Source organism: Myotis daubentonii, chromosome 1 (genome assembly GCF_963259705.1).
Source record: "Myotis daubentonii chromosome 1, mMyoDau2.1, whole genome shotgun sequence".
Lineage (NCBI taxonomy): Eukaryota > Metazoa > Chordata > Mammalia > Chiroptera > Vespertilionidae > Myotis > Myotis daubentonii.
Genome location: NC_081840.1, coordinates 96,522,661 through 96,539,032, shown reverse-complemented (window position 1 = coordinate 96,539,032; position 16,372 = coordinate 96,522,661). Strand labels below are relative to the sequence as shown.

Genomic DNA, 16,372 nt, shown 5'->3' with positions numbered 1-16,372 from the left:
AGCTTATAATAGAAATTATTTATTAGGAAACTTCCAATGACGTAACTAACAGGGAAACTATGTAGGGTAACCAGAATATTTGTATAGCTATTTTTTAATTATGTTATATGAGAATGATCATTATAAAACAGGAGCTCACAGTTAGTGAATATTTCAATTCCAAGTTTAGTTCCTATACTTTACATGGATCAGCTGTTTCATTTCATATCTACAACAATCCCATGAGGTAAGCACTATTATTGTCTCCATTGTTTTCTAATGAGAAAATGAGGACTAGAGAGATTAAATGACTTTCTCAAGGTTGGGAAGCTAGTAATAGGCAAAAACTCAACAATTATGCTCTTTACTGCAACACTGTATAAGCTTTCATATGCACAGCAGAATAAGTTTAGCTTTTTGCCTATGAGGAAGAAGAGGGGAGGGGTATTACCACCATGGCAGCCTGGATAGAGCATCCCACTGCATTTCTCCACATCACTGAACTGTATGGGTAAGAGCAAGACTAGTGAATTACATTTCTCAAAAAACTTGGTGAACCCAACAAATATTTGAAACAAATATGAAATTTAATTTTAGACACAGCAAGTTCAAATAAATCACTTGATATCAGTAAAGAACAGAATTTGTTCTACCACTGGAAACAGTGTAATCTCCAAGTGAAAAAACAATTTTTAAGAAAGTAGACACATAATCTGAAGATACTTTATTAAGATCAAAGGTTTTCCATTACATTCATTTATAAATTTTTACTAGTCATAAAGAAAATAAATAATAAAACTCTATCTTCAGGAAGCTTTTAACAACACAGTTTTGTAAATCTGAGAAGTTTCCATGTTCATCAATTTTAAATTATCATTTAGCTATATATACATAATACCAGGAATGTCAGCCTTAAAAATTCAAAAACATCTATATTGGTAGGTAAAATAGTGGTACAATATTATATTTCAATTCCACCTTTTTATTTTTAACTGACTCTCATTTGTTAGTCATGGGAATATACAAATTTCTTCTTGACCTTGGATTAAATATTTGGATTTAAAAAACATTCCTCTTCTCTCAAATAGTGGCTGACACTCTGTCTTGGGAGCAGGTTACTTAAAGAACTAGTACAGGGAGGTGCGCAGCCCATCGTTTCCTTGCCGGAGGAGTTTGGGGTGCAGAGAGTACAGAATCAAGAGCCTTTGTGACAGTTGTCAACCAGCCCTTGGAGCTGGCACTGCCTTATTAAATTGTAACCATATCCTTTGTAAGCATCAAGTGGCCATGCAAACTTCACCTGCCAGACCATGTACACCACCTGATAAAAGATTTCTTAAAGTACCCCCCTTTACACTATTTTCAAAATATTATTTAGCTCCAGTCTAAAAAGGGAGAAAGGTTTAGACAGTTACATTTTTATAACATCTCCAGTCCCCAGAAGAAAAAGGATTCAGTCTCCACCATCTTATACTACCTCTACCCCTACAGTAAAGAACTGAGGCAGTTATCTGCAAATAAAAAAAAAATTCATGCAACTATTTCAGAAAAAAGAATTTGGATTGCCAAATTATTTATATTATTGCCTAAATTATCATATATTTCCCATTACTCTTTGTATAGGGTAATTTCATCAATAGTCAAACCATTTAAGTAAGACTTGACCAGCACACAATTTTAAGTATGGCTTTAGGATCGGATTTGGCAATCCCTCCCCCTCTTTTTAAAAAGCATATTGTTTACTATTTAGTTAATAAACATAGAAACCATTGTTTGGATTATGTTGTTAAGTGATACTTAGTCTGATTATCTAAATATGTTGGTGTGTGTCAATATCATTACAGTACTTTTTGTCTCTGTTCCTAAAATGAAATCTGACATGTCTGAAGGAAATCCAGTGGATAATGCTACCACATGTCCAGTGCACATATAACACGCTAGTGGGTCTACCTGTGTACGAAATAAAGGTCAAATATTTACATGGAATGCTGACCCTGACTTATAAAACTACTATTTTAAGTTATTTCCATCTATACATATAATTTATTTTATGAGTAGCCCCATTTAATAATTAAAAAATATGCCTCTCATATAGTTCATAAATATATAAAATTTTACTGCATTCTATTTTTCTTTAAACATGGCATCTAAACTCTCTTTTATAAATCAACAAAAACCTTTCTTTTTTTCTGTTTGAAAGTCACAGATGCAAAGATTTTTTGATTGGCAGGATCTTACTGCATGCAAGTATGACAGGACATATTCTAATATAACTTATGAACATTTCTACTATTTTGAGCTATATAATTCACTTGCTAGAGGTCAGTAGTATAAAAGAAAAATAAGAGGTTCCATCTAAAAATTTATAAGAGCCTTTCTTAAACTTCTTAAAAATGGCAAGATTATGGTGGTACCTGGCCAATATTAAGAATTATTTTGATGAAGAAATAAGTTAATACATGAAAAGTTTTCTGAAGTACATCTTAGTACAATTTAAATATATGGTGATAAACTGTGCATATTTAACATTTTTGTCTTTAACTATATCTTCTTTAACTATACCAGAAACATGTCAAATCTCTGCTTTTAGAATAGGAATCACATTCTTATAATTTATTGGGAAAATCCAAAGCCAGTTTAAAAAAAACACACACTTTTTTGTGACTCTAGAAATGTTACCTAAGGATATACAAATAAAAATGTCCTTTGTAATCATTTCTTGCACCAAGATATAAACATTTTAAGATCAATGCTATAGGAAAAAATTTAGTTACATATATAATAAATTTTAGCCCTATCTTCCCTTAGTAAATATTTGTTGAGTACAGATAGTACTCATAAGTCCCTTCAAGCTATAACAAGAAGGTCACTCAGGCAGTTTTTCAGTAATTCCTTTAAGAATGATTTTTAAATGCACACACTGGTCCTCGAATAATGTCCTTTTGTTCAACATAAGTTTCATTATAACGCTGATGAGATGCCATAGGAACTTAACTCCTGCTTATATCAATTAGCTTACGGTAAAATTGGTTTCCTTATAGGTCATTAAATACCCACTATTAATGACATTAAGTGAGGACTTACTGTACTGCATATACATCAGAAAAAGCTTGCACTTTTAGAATAGAAAGAGGACCCCTATGATGATCTACCCAAAATCCAGCAAAGCTGTCCTGTCTGCCTGGAGCTGCTCAAGGCTGCGTAGCTAATTCTTTGCAAGTGCTAATGAGCAGATTTGATGGCAGCGACCATGTTTGACACCAGCTGATCTCTAATATTTATTCTCCAGTTATGTCTCTCTAAAAACGTCAACCTCAACTTGGAGATAGAGCTATATATAAAGAAAGGCAGAAAGTTCAAAACTGCTCAGAATACAGTACTGTACAAATTTCAATTTTGGATCTTATATTCAAACATTGTGTTTGAAATAAGGCTATAAAAAGATACAAACAAAACTAACATTCAATTTTAACCAAGATTGCACATCTATGACCGTGATAAAGATTTTTTAAAAACATCCTACCACCAAAATGGTAACTGATCTAATCATTACTCTACAATCAATGGAAATCTCTCTTAGTTATGAATGTAACCAGCTTACTGGGACCCAGTGAGTCTCTGTCTCCAATTTGTCAAAAGTTGTTTTTAGTTCTTTGAATGCGATGGTGAGATCATCATTAACTATAATTTTGTCAAAGAGATGACCATACTGACTTTCCATTATCTGTGCTGATTTAATCATTTCTTCAAAGTCTTCTTCCTACAAAAGGAAGTTGTTTTTTAAGTGGTTAGTTAACCAGACAATGACGTCACATCAACGCAAACATTCCACCACTGGCTTATCTAATGCTGTTTTGTGTCCATTCTCTCACCTCAGCCAGAAATGAAAATTACCCTCTTTAATTACAAGTTCTTCAGAAGTCATAATTCCTAATATTGCTGCTTCTCTGATTTGCTTATACCTAAACTGATCTGACAAGAGTCAAAACTTGCGTCTTACCTGAAGTTCAGGGTAATCAGTCACTAACTTATAATAGGGATATCTCAGTGTCAAAATAGTTATGAGGGAGGGATGGGAAGAACCATTTACTCTGATGCTGCATTATTTATGCTTCTTCATAGCAAAGAATTTAGAGCATAAACTAGTTTTTCAGAGTTGGATAAATTTATAAAATGATAGTTACCAAGTCCTTCCTATGCTTCATTGGAAGTGGGTCAGAGGCCCATCATACCCACGTTTTTGAGCCAGGAAATATTTTAGTTGATTATGTAACTCAGAGTTATATATAACCATATACATAAATGTGAGCTAAATCCTAGGACTATGCTATCATTTATTATCTCCACTGAGAAACATTTAAGTTTATAAATAGTATAATAACTCTTTACACAGCCACATACTAATTTCAAGTCCACATTTCAATGTCACAGAATATTTTACAACAAAAAATTTAACTTTAGTGTTAATCTGGAGCCCTCGGTAATATCATATGATGATACTTATTCAGCATGGATATGTATTGCCAGTATTTTGTAAAAAAGATACTTGTCAAATACTGGGAATCAAAAGTATAATCTGTATTTTGTAACCATAATTTATACTGTACAAATTAAAAATGAGGGAAGGGAAAGTTAAGAGAGAGAGGAGAAAAAAGCTCTTGACATTTAATTTCTTTGCTCTTTACTTTCTATCCTAAAGTAGAATATATTATCTTAAAGATAGAAACAAAAAACAAGGAAATGAAAGGCCTTGCCAGAAATCATTGTAGTCATTAACATACCGCAGTTGCCATTTATAACAACATTCATAGGAAATAAAAATACTGAATAATTACATGAGTCTACTATACCCAAAATGATGCTTTTTCCTTTATTATGCTAAATATTGTTGATGCAAGAAGACAAAAAAGGCAAATTATTAAAATTTTCATCTAGATCATTAATGATTAATAGTAATTAACTTTAGTATTTTTCCCCTTAAAAATAATAGTCTGAAAACCAACTGGTCTAACTTTTGTATAAATGGCCTACAAAAATTTTATAAGTATGCCAAATAGTTTTGAGTCAATTTAATATGAAGATGCATTCATGGAAGCACAAAAAGCAATTACAGTACAATTACTCAAAATGTCTGTACCTAAACACAATTCTATATTGTAGATTTTTGGATCACACTTCATCTTTTATAGTTTTCCTAAGATAGTCACTACTGCATATGTGATTTTAACTACTGCTTATGTATTTTCACTAAAGCATCATGATACTTACTGTAAAAGGCTTCGCAGTACCCTGGTCATCTCTACTTGAAATAATCTTTGCATTTTTTCTTGTCTCCCTCAAACGCTCTATTGATGGAGGCTTTATAAATATCACATAGGGCTTAAATTCTAGTGTCCTTAAATGCTTCACAGTCTGCAAGGAAGAAAATAAGGTTGTTTTTATATTTCTTCATAATGTCATGAGCAATTTTTACAATAAAACAAAATTTTCTAAGGAGTAAATTTCTTAAAATTATTTCCTAGTCAAGGTCAGTTGATCTTTCAATGTATTATTCAATCAGTTGACAATTAAATGTAATAAATCCCCCTGTAAAGATGATGAAGAATGTAACTTGCCTTAAAAAATGTTTTGAAATATGCCATAATTAATATTGAACTGAAGCAGCTAGAAATACCATAAAACTGATTTTTAAATCAAATCCCCTATGACTTGGATAACGTTCTGTACACGAAAGTCTTCCAGCCATCCCATTTAAGTCTCTTCCTGACTTCAGGCATGGGTTCTCCTCTTTCCTTCTACTCTTCAAAGTGCCCCAAAAGGGCAAGCCTCCTGCTTTCCATGAAGCTTGTCAACACTCCTCCAGAAAATATTTTGTTATTTACACTATAAGTGACAGGGGACAGAGGGGCTGGTGAGGCACTGAGAAGGTAGAGTTTAAACCACACCAAGGGAGTTGGGAACAACTAGCCCCAGGACACCAGCGGGAGGTTCTGCTCAAGCAAGAGTGTCCCATTCATCGCTGGTGCCTGAGTCAGCCACCCTACTGACTCCTGATTAGTGGCAAAGGCCTTCTCCGGGCCATCCTGGCTGGCCCTTGGAGGTTTTACACCCTGGGGTGCAGCCATCCCTGAAGAGAATCTGGCTGCTGGTTATGAGGAAAATGCTATGGGTTAGGTTTCTGCTGGAGGCTAGATGGTGTGACAACTGAATGGCTTCATCCACTGGCACCCTCAGTCCACATGTTCCTGAGATTTCCCAGGGTGCCAGGCAGAGACCTACCTGACAGCAGCAATAGGGGCTCATGCCATGGAGTTCCTGTGAAATGCCCCACAGCTCTAGTTATACACAAACCCCAAATCTAGGATATAGATAGAACCTAGAACCAAAGGGGCCATTGTTAAAAAGCCTATATAATAAAGAGCTAATATGCAAATTGACCTTTACACCCTTGCAAAAGATGGCCGCCACAAGATGGCCAGCAGGGGAGGGTAGTTGGGGGGGGGGGGACCAGACCTGCAGGGGAGGGCAGTTGGGGGGGGACCAGACCTACAGGGGAGGATAGTTGGGGGGAACCAGGCCAGCAAGGGAGGGCAGTTTGGGGGGACCAGGCCAGCAGGGGAGGGTAGTTGGGGGGGGGGACCAGGCTGGCAGGGGAGGGCAGTTGAGGGGGACCAAGCTGGCAGGGGAGGGAAGTTGTTGGGGACCAGGCCAGCAGGGGAGGGCAGTTGTGGGCAACCAGGCTGGCAGGGGAGGGAAGTTGCAGGGGACCAGGCTGGCAGGGGAGGGCTGTTGGGGGGGACCAGGCCAGCAGGGGAGGGCAGTTGTGGGCAACCAGGCTGGCAGGGGAGGGAAGTTGGGGGTGACCAGACCTGCAGGGGAGGGTAGTTGTGGGGACCAGGCCAGCAGGGGAGGGTAGTTGGGGGGGACCAGGATGGCAGGGGAGGGCAGTTGGGGGCAATCGGGCCAGCAGGGGAGCAGTTAGGCATCGATCAGGGTGGCAGGGGAGTGGTTAGGGGGTGATCAGGCTGGCAGGCAGGTGAGCAGTTGGGAGCCAGCAGTCCTGGATTGTGAGAGGGATGTCCAACTGCCAGTTTAGGCCTGATCCCACAATGGTCGGGATCCCAAGGGGTCCCAGATTGGAGAGGGTGCAGGCTGGGCTGAGGGACACCCCTGCCCCAGTACACGCGTTTCGTGCACCGGTCTTCTAGTTATAAATATTTATGATAATATATAAGAATACATATAATGCAACATTAAAAAAAATACAAAATATAGAAAAGAAAATCTAAGAGACCTTATACTTGGAAAAAACTGAATATAAACAAGACCTACAAACACAGATTTGGAGGCTTTTCCTACTCCTCTTTCTAACAATAATATGGGCTTTCAGTTCACCAAAAACTTCTCAAATTTTTTGAAATGCTTTTGTCATCTTAGCAAAGCCACATACATGACCAAAGTGAGTAGACTTCAGATTCAACCTTGTAGTGAGATGCTCGCATCAAGCTCAGATTACATGGGCTGGAAGGGGAGTGAAGAGTTCATTGTTTACTTACATGAGGTTGAACATCCAACAAGCAAACTTTGTTTTTAGCTAGGACAGACCGAATTGAGTCTATACTTGTGCCATAGTAGTTGTTTTTATATTCACCATATTCAATAAACCTGTAGAAAATTAGAAATGCACCAGAATCATTTATGAATTCAATATATATAGGTAGCAAGACATAATTCATATAAGTAAAAGATATTCTTGCTGAACATGAAAATTTTTTACTGTGTTTAATAAAATAAATAGAGCCAAGTATGCCAGAATGTCAATTTAAAAATCTTTTATTTTACATTTTTCAAATCAGTAACACTTGCTTGTATTACACTTAAGCAGACAAAAAGTACTTTAGTCCAGCAGTACACTAATGTTTTCCATCACCTCTTTTTCAGAACTAATGCAATGCAATAAAACAGTGAATAAGCCAAACAATAGAAACTACTGAAATTTCACTGTGCACTACAGAATAACCAGCTTTAGAACCAGAGGAGGAACAGGTTAGTGGCTAATGGAACCAGGGCAGCCAATTATGTGCTATAAAAACATAATCGCTGTGCCAAACACGAAAAAAGCATTTTGATGTTTCAATAAAATTCCATATTCCTGTATTAAAACACACATTGCTCTCTCTAATACCCTAAAGTAATTCATGCTTAAGCAAATGGAAGACCTGGGGAGAGGGCATGTAGGGCTAGCTAGAGGATATGCTACAAGCAAGATGATTAACATTATTTCAACTTTTTGAAAAGCCAAATATATATAGAGGTATATATGTAGGAAACTGTGGAACTAGGGATCTATTACATAGCTGTTAGTTTTTATTTTTTTATTTTTTATTCTTTTTTATTTATTGCTTAAAGTATTACAAAGGGTAGCTGTTATTTTTTAAAATAAAATTGTATTCAAATTATATTTTAAAATTCAAAGAGGAGGGGGAAAGGACCATAATAACACTAGAGCAAGCTTCCCTCGTTATTCAAACAATTCCTATACATTTATCCTCCCAGAAACAGCAGCTCTAGCCTATTAAAAAAAATTACAACCAAAGATTGCTAATAAGTACTAACTAAATTACCACCTTTAGTTGGTTTCAAATATTATAAAAATTAAAATACATTTCAAATGGAAGGGAACCCTCAATTGTCTAAACTGGATATACAGGGACATACTAAAAAACGGTCACACAACCCAGCCGGTGTGGCTCAGTGGGTGAGCAATGACCTAGGAACTAAGAGGTTATTGGTTCAATTCCTGGTCAGAGCACATGCCTGGGTTGCAGGCTCAATCCCTAGTAGGGGGCATGCAGGAGGCAGCTGATCAATGATTCTCTCTCATTGATGTTTCTATCTCTCTATCCCTCTCCCTACCTTTCTAAAAAAATCAATAAAGCCCTAACTGGTTTTGCTCAGTGGATAGCAGGGGTGGGCAAACTTTTTGACTCGAGGGCCACAGTGGGTTCTTAAACTGGACAGGAGGGCCGGAACAAAAGCATGGATGGAGTGTTTGTGTGAACTAATATAAATTCAAAGTAAACATCATTACATAAAAGGGTACGGTCTTTTTTTTTTTTAGTTTTATTCATTTCAAACGGGCCGGATGCGGCCCGTGGGCCGTAGTTTGCCCACGGCTGGCCGATAGAGCATTGTTGACCTGCGGACTGAAGGATCCTGAGTTTGAATCCAGTCAATGGCACATGTCCAGGTTGCAGGCTCGATCCCCAGTAGGGGGCATGCAAGAGGCAGCCAATCAATGATTCTCTCTCATCATTGATGTTTCTATCTCTCTCTACATCTCCCTTCCTCTCTGAAATCAATAAAAAGTATTAAAAATAATAAAAAATTAATAAAATTATATTTTTTACAAAGTCACACAAAACTATAAAAAATGTCCACTTACTTGTTATTTTGCACATCTGTCTCAAACAAATGCTTGGAAATGAAAATATATTCAACACCATCACTCTCCTGGCTTCTTCTTGCTCTGGTAGTGTCTGTGATTTAATTAAGAAGAGTTTAGAAAAGTCTACAACAGACACCCTAAAGAAAATACTAAAAAAGAAACCATCCTGTATTTAATTAGTTTTCTTAAATAAGATTAAAACTTTATAAAAAATCAAATTAGTTAATAAACTATAGTAAAATATCATTAATTTAGATTTTCCACTAATATTAAAATTATATTGATTTGAGGGTGGATCAAAATTAAATTGTATTATACCTGTACTATTATTCATTATTTTGAAGGTACTCATATGTTGATTAAATAAAAATGCTATTTCAACCCTTGAGAAATAATTCTTGCAAACAATATACTTATTATTGTTATTTTCTGGTCTTTATTTATTGAAGCAAATCTAATGCCCACTAGGTTATATGATAAACTCTGAAATTATTTTACTAGCTTTCCTACCCAGCACATAGTATATCATCAATGTTTTGTTTTAGTAACTGAATAAAGTTACAGACTTCTATGTGCTATTCATTCCTCCTTTGCAAAACCAAAAACATCTTCCTTGGAATACTACTGAACTTCCAAACTTTCAATAACTTTGGTTAATTATTTTCTACTTAATTATAATGGAGTAGAAAAATACAGGATTAACTTGAAACAAAACAACCTAAGGAGTTGCAGTGCTGACAAGGCAAGTGAAAAATGGACTACTGAAACGTTCCTGCTGATTACAACTAAAAACTCTGGACCCAAAACAACTATGTGAATACTCTAAAATAAATACAGCAGGTAGATTGTGAAGGGGAGTCAACCTACATGGGGAAGAATTTAACCATTATTTCTTCTTCTTTTTTGAAATATTTATCTTTATTGTTGAAAGTATTCCAGATGTTCTCCCTTTCTTACTCCATTGACCCCCTCCACACCGTTCCTGCTCCACCCCCAGGCCTTCACTGCACTATTGTCTATGTCCATGGGTTATGCATAAAAGTTCTTTGGTTAATCTCTTCCTACCCCTCCCCCTCTTCCTTCTGAGATTTCATAATCTGTTCCATGCTTCTATGTCTCTGGATCCATTTTGTTCATCAGTTTATTTTGTTCTTTAGAGTCCACATAAGAGTGAGATCATGTGATATTTGTCTTTTTCTGCCTGGTTTATTTTGCTTAGCATAATACTCTCCAGGTCCCTCCATGCCATCTCAAAGGGTAAGAGATCCTTCTTTTTTACAGCTGCATAGTGTTGCATTGTGTAAATGTATCTTAGCTTTTTTATCCACTCATCTACTGATGGGCACTTGGACTCTTTCCAGATCTTAACGATAGTAAAGGACACTGCTAGAACATAGGGTTCTTTCGAAATAGTGGTTTGGTTTTCTTCAGATATATTCCTAGAAGTGGGATTGTTGAATCAAAAGGCAGTTCCATTTTTAAGTTTTTGAGGAAACTCCAAACTGTGGCTGCATTCCCACCAGCATTGTACTAGGGTTCCCTTTTCTCCACATTCTTGCCAACATTTGTCATTTGTTGATGGTAGCCATTTTAGCAGGTGTGAGGTGATACCTCATTGTAGTTTTTTAATTTGCATCTCTCTGATGATAAATGATGTTGAGTATCTTTTCTTGTCTCTTGGCCATTTGTATGTCCTCTTTGGAGAAGTGTCTATTCAGGTCCTTTGCTCATTTTTTAATTTAATTTTCTATCTTCCTTTTATTAAGTTGTATGAGTACTTTATACATTTTGAAAATTAACCCCTTATCAGATATATCATTGGCAAATATATTCTCCGATACAGTGGGCTCCCTTTTTATTTTGTTGATGGTTTCTTTGCTGTGTAGAGTTTTTTAGTTTGATGTAGTCCCATTTGTTTATTTTTTTCCCTATGTTTCTCTTGCACTTGGTGATGTATCAGTGAAAATTCTGCTACGTGAGATGTCTGAACTGTTGCTGCCTATTTTTTTTAAGGAATTTTATGGGTTTACAACTTAAGTCTCTTATCCATTTTGAGTTTATTCTTGTGTATGGTATTAGTTAGTGGTCTAGTTTCACTTTTTTGCATGTATCGTCCAATTTTCCCAACACCATTTATTGAAGAGACTGTCTTCACTTCATTGTATGCTCTCACCTTCTTTGTCAAGTATTAATTGACCATAATAGCTTGGGTCAATTTCTGGGTTCTCTGTTCTGTTCCACTGATCTATACACATGCTCTTGTGCCAGTACCAGGCAGTTTTGATTACAATGGATTTGTAGTATTATACACAAGAAGAATGAAATCGTATCAAGCATCTTCTCAGATCACAATGTCATGAAGCTAGAAATCAACTACAATAAAAACACTCAGGCCCAGCCACAGTGGCTCAGTGGTTGAGGATTGACCTATGAACCCAGAGGTCATGGTTCATTCCTGATAAGGGCACATGCCTGGGTTGTGGGCTCAATCCCCAGTGTGGGGCATGCAGGAGGCAGCCATTCAATGATTCTTTCTCATCATTAATGTTTCTATCTCTCTTTCCCTCTCCCTTCCTCTCTGAAATCAATAAAAATATATTTTAAAAAACACTCAAAAACATTCAAACACATGGAGGCTAAATAGCATTAAACAACTAGAGGCTTGGTGCACGAATCTGTGCATGGGTGGTGGAGGGTTCCCTTGGCCTGGCCGCTGATCAGGGCTGATTGGGGACACGGGAGGTTGGCCAGGTGAGGGGCCACAAGAGGTTTGCTGGCCGGTGGGAGGGGCCATGAGGAGGTTGGCTGGCTGGGGGGAGGGCTGCGGGAGTTTGGCTGGCCAGGGGCAGGGGCTGTGGGAGTTTGGCCAATTGGGGAGAGGGGCCATTTGAGGTGAGCCAGCTGGGGGTAGGAGCTGTGGGAGGTGGGCCAGCTGAGGGGAGGGGCTGCGGGAGGTTGGCAGGCCTGATTGGGGCCATCGGGCTGGCCGGCCGTGGGGAAGGAGGGGCCACAAAAGGTTGGCTGTTGGAGCTCACTGACCACCAGGAGGCAGCTCCTGCATGCGTCTGCCCCCTGGTGGTCAGTGCGCATCATAGCGACTGGTTGTTCGGTTGCTTAGGCTTTTATATATATGAGTTACCAATGAGATCTAGGAAGAAATTAAAAACTTCCTGGAAACAAATGAAAATGAACACACAACCACACAAAATGTGTAAGACACAGCCAAAAGCAGTCTCAAGAGGGAAGTTCATAGCACTACAGGCTTACCTCAAGAAACAAGAAAAATCTCTAATAAACTATCTCACCCTACAACTAAAAGAATTAGAAAGAAAACAATAAGAAATGCCCAGAGTAATGAGAAAGAAGAAAATAATAAAGACAAGAGTGTAAATAAATGACACAGACTACAGAAACAATACAAAAAAAAAATCAATGAAACCAAGAGCTGGTTCTTTGAAAGATAAACAAGATTGATGGACCTTCTAGCCAGGCTCATCAAAAAACAAAGAGGGAGGACCCCAATAAATAAACTCAGAAACAAAAGAGGTGAAGTAAAAACTGACACCACAGAAATACAAAAGATTGTAAGAAATTATTACAAATAACTATAAGCCAACAAATAAATTGGACAACCTGGTTGAAATAGGCAAATTCCTAGAAAAATACAATCTTCCAAAACTGAATCAGGAAACCTGAATAGACCAATAACAACTAATGAAAGTGATGCAGTAATAAATAAAAATAAAAAAACTCCTAGCAAATAAAACTCCTGAATCCTAGCTTCCCAGGGGAGTTTTACCATTCAAAGAAAAACTAGTACCTATCCTCCTCAAACTATTCCAAAAAATTCAAGAGAAAGGAAGACTTCCAAGATCTTTTTATAAGGCCAGCATTATCCTAATTCCAAAACCAGATAAAGATACTACAAAGAAAGAAAATTATCAGCAAATATCCCAGATGAACATGGATGCCAAAATCCTCAATAAAATATTACCAAACAGAATCCAGCAATATATTAAAAAGATTATTAACCATGACCAAGTGGGATTTATCCCAGGGATGCAAGCCTGGTACAATATTCTCCAATGTTTATTTCTTCTTAGCTTTGCCCTCAGGGTGGGATCATTGACAGAGCATCATGTCAGAATATATGACTAAGTTCTAACATAAGCCTTGACTTTTTGGTTAAAAGAACCAGAAGAAAAATGCCCCTGTGAGGTGAAGAGTGTGGAGGGAATCCATGAATGAAGAGATCTGGCAAAGGAAATATTCTAATTCTGAGTATGAACCCACACTAGTCTAAGAATAACCCCTGAGCCATACACATGCAGTTCAGACTCAAGCATAGCAAAGTTTTAAGAAGTGAACTGAGATTAGAATACACAAGTATCAGCCTAGCCTATGAATAACAGAAGTATGGAACATACCCAAACCGATATAGTAAAGGCTTAGAGAACTGAGCTGAGAGTTGAAGTATGCACACAAGTATGAATCTAATCCCTGAACTACAGGTGATAGGGCAGACTCAAGCCAACAAAGCAAAATTTAGAAAACTAAAGTGACATTTAGACTACAACTCACATAAAAAGACAGAACTTATAGTCTAAACCAGCCGTGGGCAAACTACGGCCCGCGGGCTGGATCGGGCCCGTTTGAAATGAATAAAACTAAAAAAAAAAGACCGTACACTTTTATGTAATGATGTTTACTTTGAATTTATATTAGTTCACACAAACACTCCATCCATGTTTTTGTTCCGGCCCTCCAGTCCAGTTTAAAAACCCATTGTGGCCCTTGAGTCAAAAAGTTTGCCCACCCCTGGTCTAAACACAAACTGGTAGATAATTTGCTAAAATAAAACATAATATTCTCCAGAATATTATAACAGGATTTGGAGTTATTAATATAATACAGCACTGAATTCACAATATCCAGAATGCAATTTAAAATTATTCAACATAAAAATAACCAAGAAAATATGACGAATTCTCAAGAGGAAAGATAATAGATGGCAACCCTCATATACCCAGAAGTAAGAACTATCAGACAAAAACTTTAAAGTAATGATTATAATAACTGTGCTTCATTAGGTAAAGAAAACACACCTGAAATAAATTAAAATATGAATTTTAGCAGACTATAAAGAAAAAAATTAAGTTTTAGAACTGAAATATAGAATATCTTACAGAAACATCATTAGATGGGCTCAGTAGGAGAATGGAGAACACAGAGAAAAGGGCCAGTGAACTGGAAAACAGATCAATAGGAATTATAAAATCTAAGCAACAAAGAGAAAAAAGTTAAAATAATATAAATTGAACTTGAGGGTCGAATGTGAAAATATTGAGATGTCTAGTTTCAATTTTTTTACATGTATCTGTCCAATTTTCCCAACACCATTTATTGAAGAGACTGTCTTGACTCCATTGTATGCTCTTGCCTCCTTTGTCAAATATTAATGGAACATAATGGCTTGGGTCGATATCTGGGTTCTCTGTTCTGTTCCATTGATCTATATGCCTATTCTTGTGTCAGTACCAGGCTGTTTTGAGTACAGTGGCTTTGTAGTATAACTTGATATCTGTTAATGTGATCCCTCCAACTTTGTTCTTGTTTCTCAAGTTACTGTGGCTACTTGGGGTCTTTTTTGGTTCCATCTGAATTTTTGAAGTATTTATTCTAGATCTATGCAATATGCCATTGGTATTTTTAATAGTAGTAGTATTAAATCTATAGATTGCTTTGGGTAGTATGGACATTTAGTGATGTTAATTTTACCCTCTATGAACACGGTACTTTTTCCCACTTGTTTATATCTTCCTCTATCTTTTTTTTTCAACATCCTGTAGTTTTCCAAGTAGTACAGGTCTTTTACCTCCTTGGTTAAGTTTATTCATAAGTATCTTAATTTTTTTGGTTGTAATGGTAGATGGGGTTATTTAGTTCCTAAGAGTTCATTTTTCGTGCCCTAGACCACTACCTCACCACAGTTCACTGAGTACCCAGTGTGTTTACAGCTTAAGAAAAGCATAAAACAAATGAGACAAACTCCCCACTCTTACCCAACCCACAACAAAATCCCAGAATAACTGCCACTGTGAGCTAAGAAAAATATTTTTAAACTGGTACCTTAGTTTATAATGTATATTTTTTAAGAAATCTCAACGGAGGTACCCTAAGGACAAAGAAGTGTACTTTGAAACCTATGAAAACACTTCACTGTGGTGCATGCCTTCTTGCAAAACCTCAGGAAGAGATTAACAAGTGTGGTTGACTGACAGTGCCTAAATCCAAACTATCAAGATATGAGAATCCAAGTATTTGATATTTACTGTAATACTTTTGTTAACTATTTTAATTTTCTTTTGAACTATTGGTTATATTAATGGTCAGTTAGATTTGTTGTTGATAACCTCTAGCCTTAAAACAATATTGATGCAGCTTTCTCTAACTGGCTTAACAACAAGCAAACAATATTAATGCAGCCCATCAAGGATGAAATTTCCCACAGAGAAGCAAGCAGGGGTTTGGCCACCACTTTCTTTAAAAGCAACTGTGAATGTTTAATATGGCCTCATGGACAATTTTAAAAGATCATATAATTTGCTCAAGAGAAATAGCATTTAACTGATTTAGCACCCCTTTAAATAGCCTTTTGAAATTGCAATAATTATAGATTCATGAGAAATTGTAAAAATGGCACAGAGAGGTCCTGTGTACCCACCCCTCAGCTTCCTCCAGTGGAGGAAGGCATTGGTCTTCCATCACTGTGTGTATGTCAAGACCAGAAAATCATCAGCAAACTCCAACTGACTAAACTACCAAGAATTTCTATTTAACATTTAAATACCTGAAATATGGTAGACAGAAAAGTTCTCATGTAAGATTTGATGAATTTTCAGAACGAATACGCCCAGGTAACCAGACGCTAACAAGAAGCAGATT

At 36.8% G+C, this 16,372-nt stretch overlaps 1 protein-coding gene across 9 annotated transcripts in view; it reads right to left on the bottom strand.

The window, feature by feature from the left end:
* Window positions 1-688: 688 nt before the first annotated feature.
* Window positions 689-16,372, bottom strand: part of MPP7 (MAGUK p55 scaffold protein 7) — a 356,856-nt gene continuing 341,172 nt past the window's right edge. For all 9 annotated transcript variants that reach the window (XM_059711505.1, XM_059711486.1, XM_059711523.1 and 6 more), the window contains 4 exons: window positions 9,425-9,518; window positions 7,536-7,644; window positions 5,248-5,391; window positions 689-3,739 (listed from right to left, as the gene is read on the bottom strand). In XM_059711505.1, coding sequence (XP_059567488.1) covers window positions 3,560-3,739; window positions 5,248-5,391; window positions 7,536-7,644; window positions 9,425-9,518 — 527 coding nt within the window. In that variant the 3' untranslated portion in view covers window positions 689-3,559. The remainder of the gene's footprint in view (window positions 3,740-5,247; window positions 5,392-7,535; window positions 7,645-9,424; window positions 9,519-16,372) is intronic.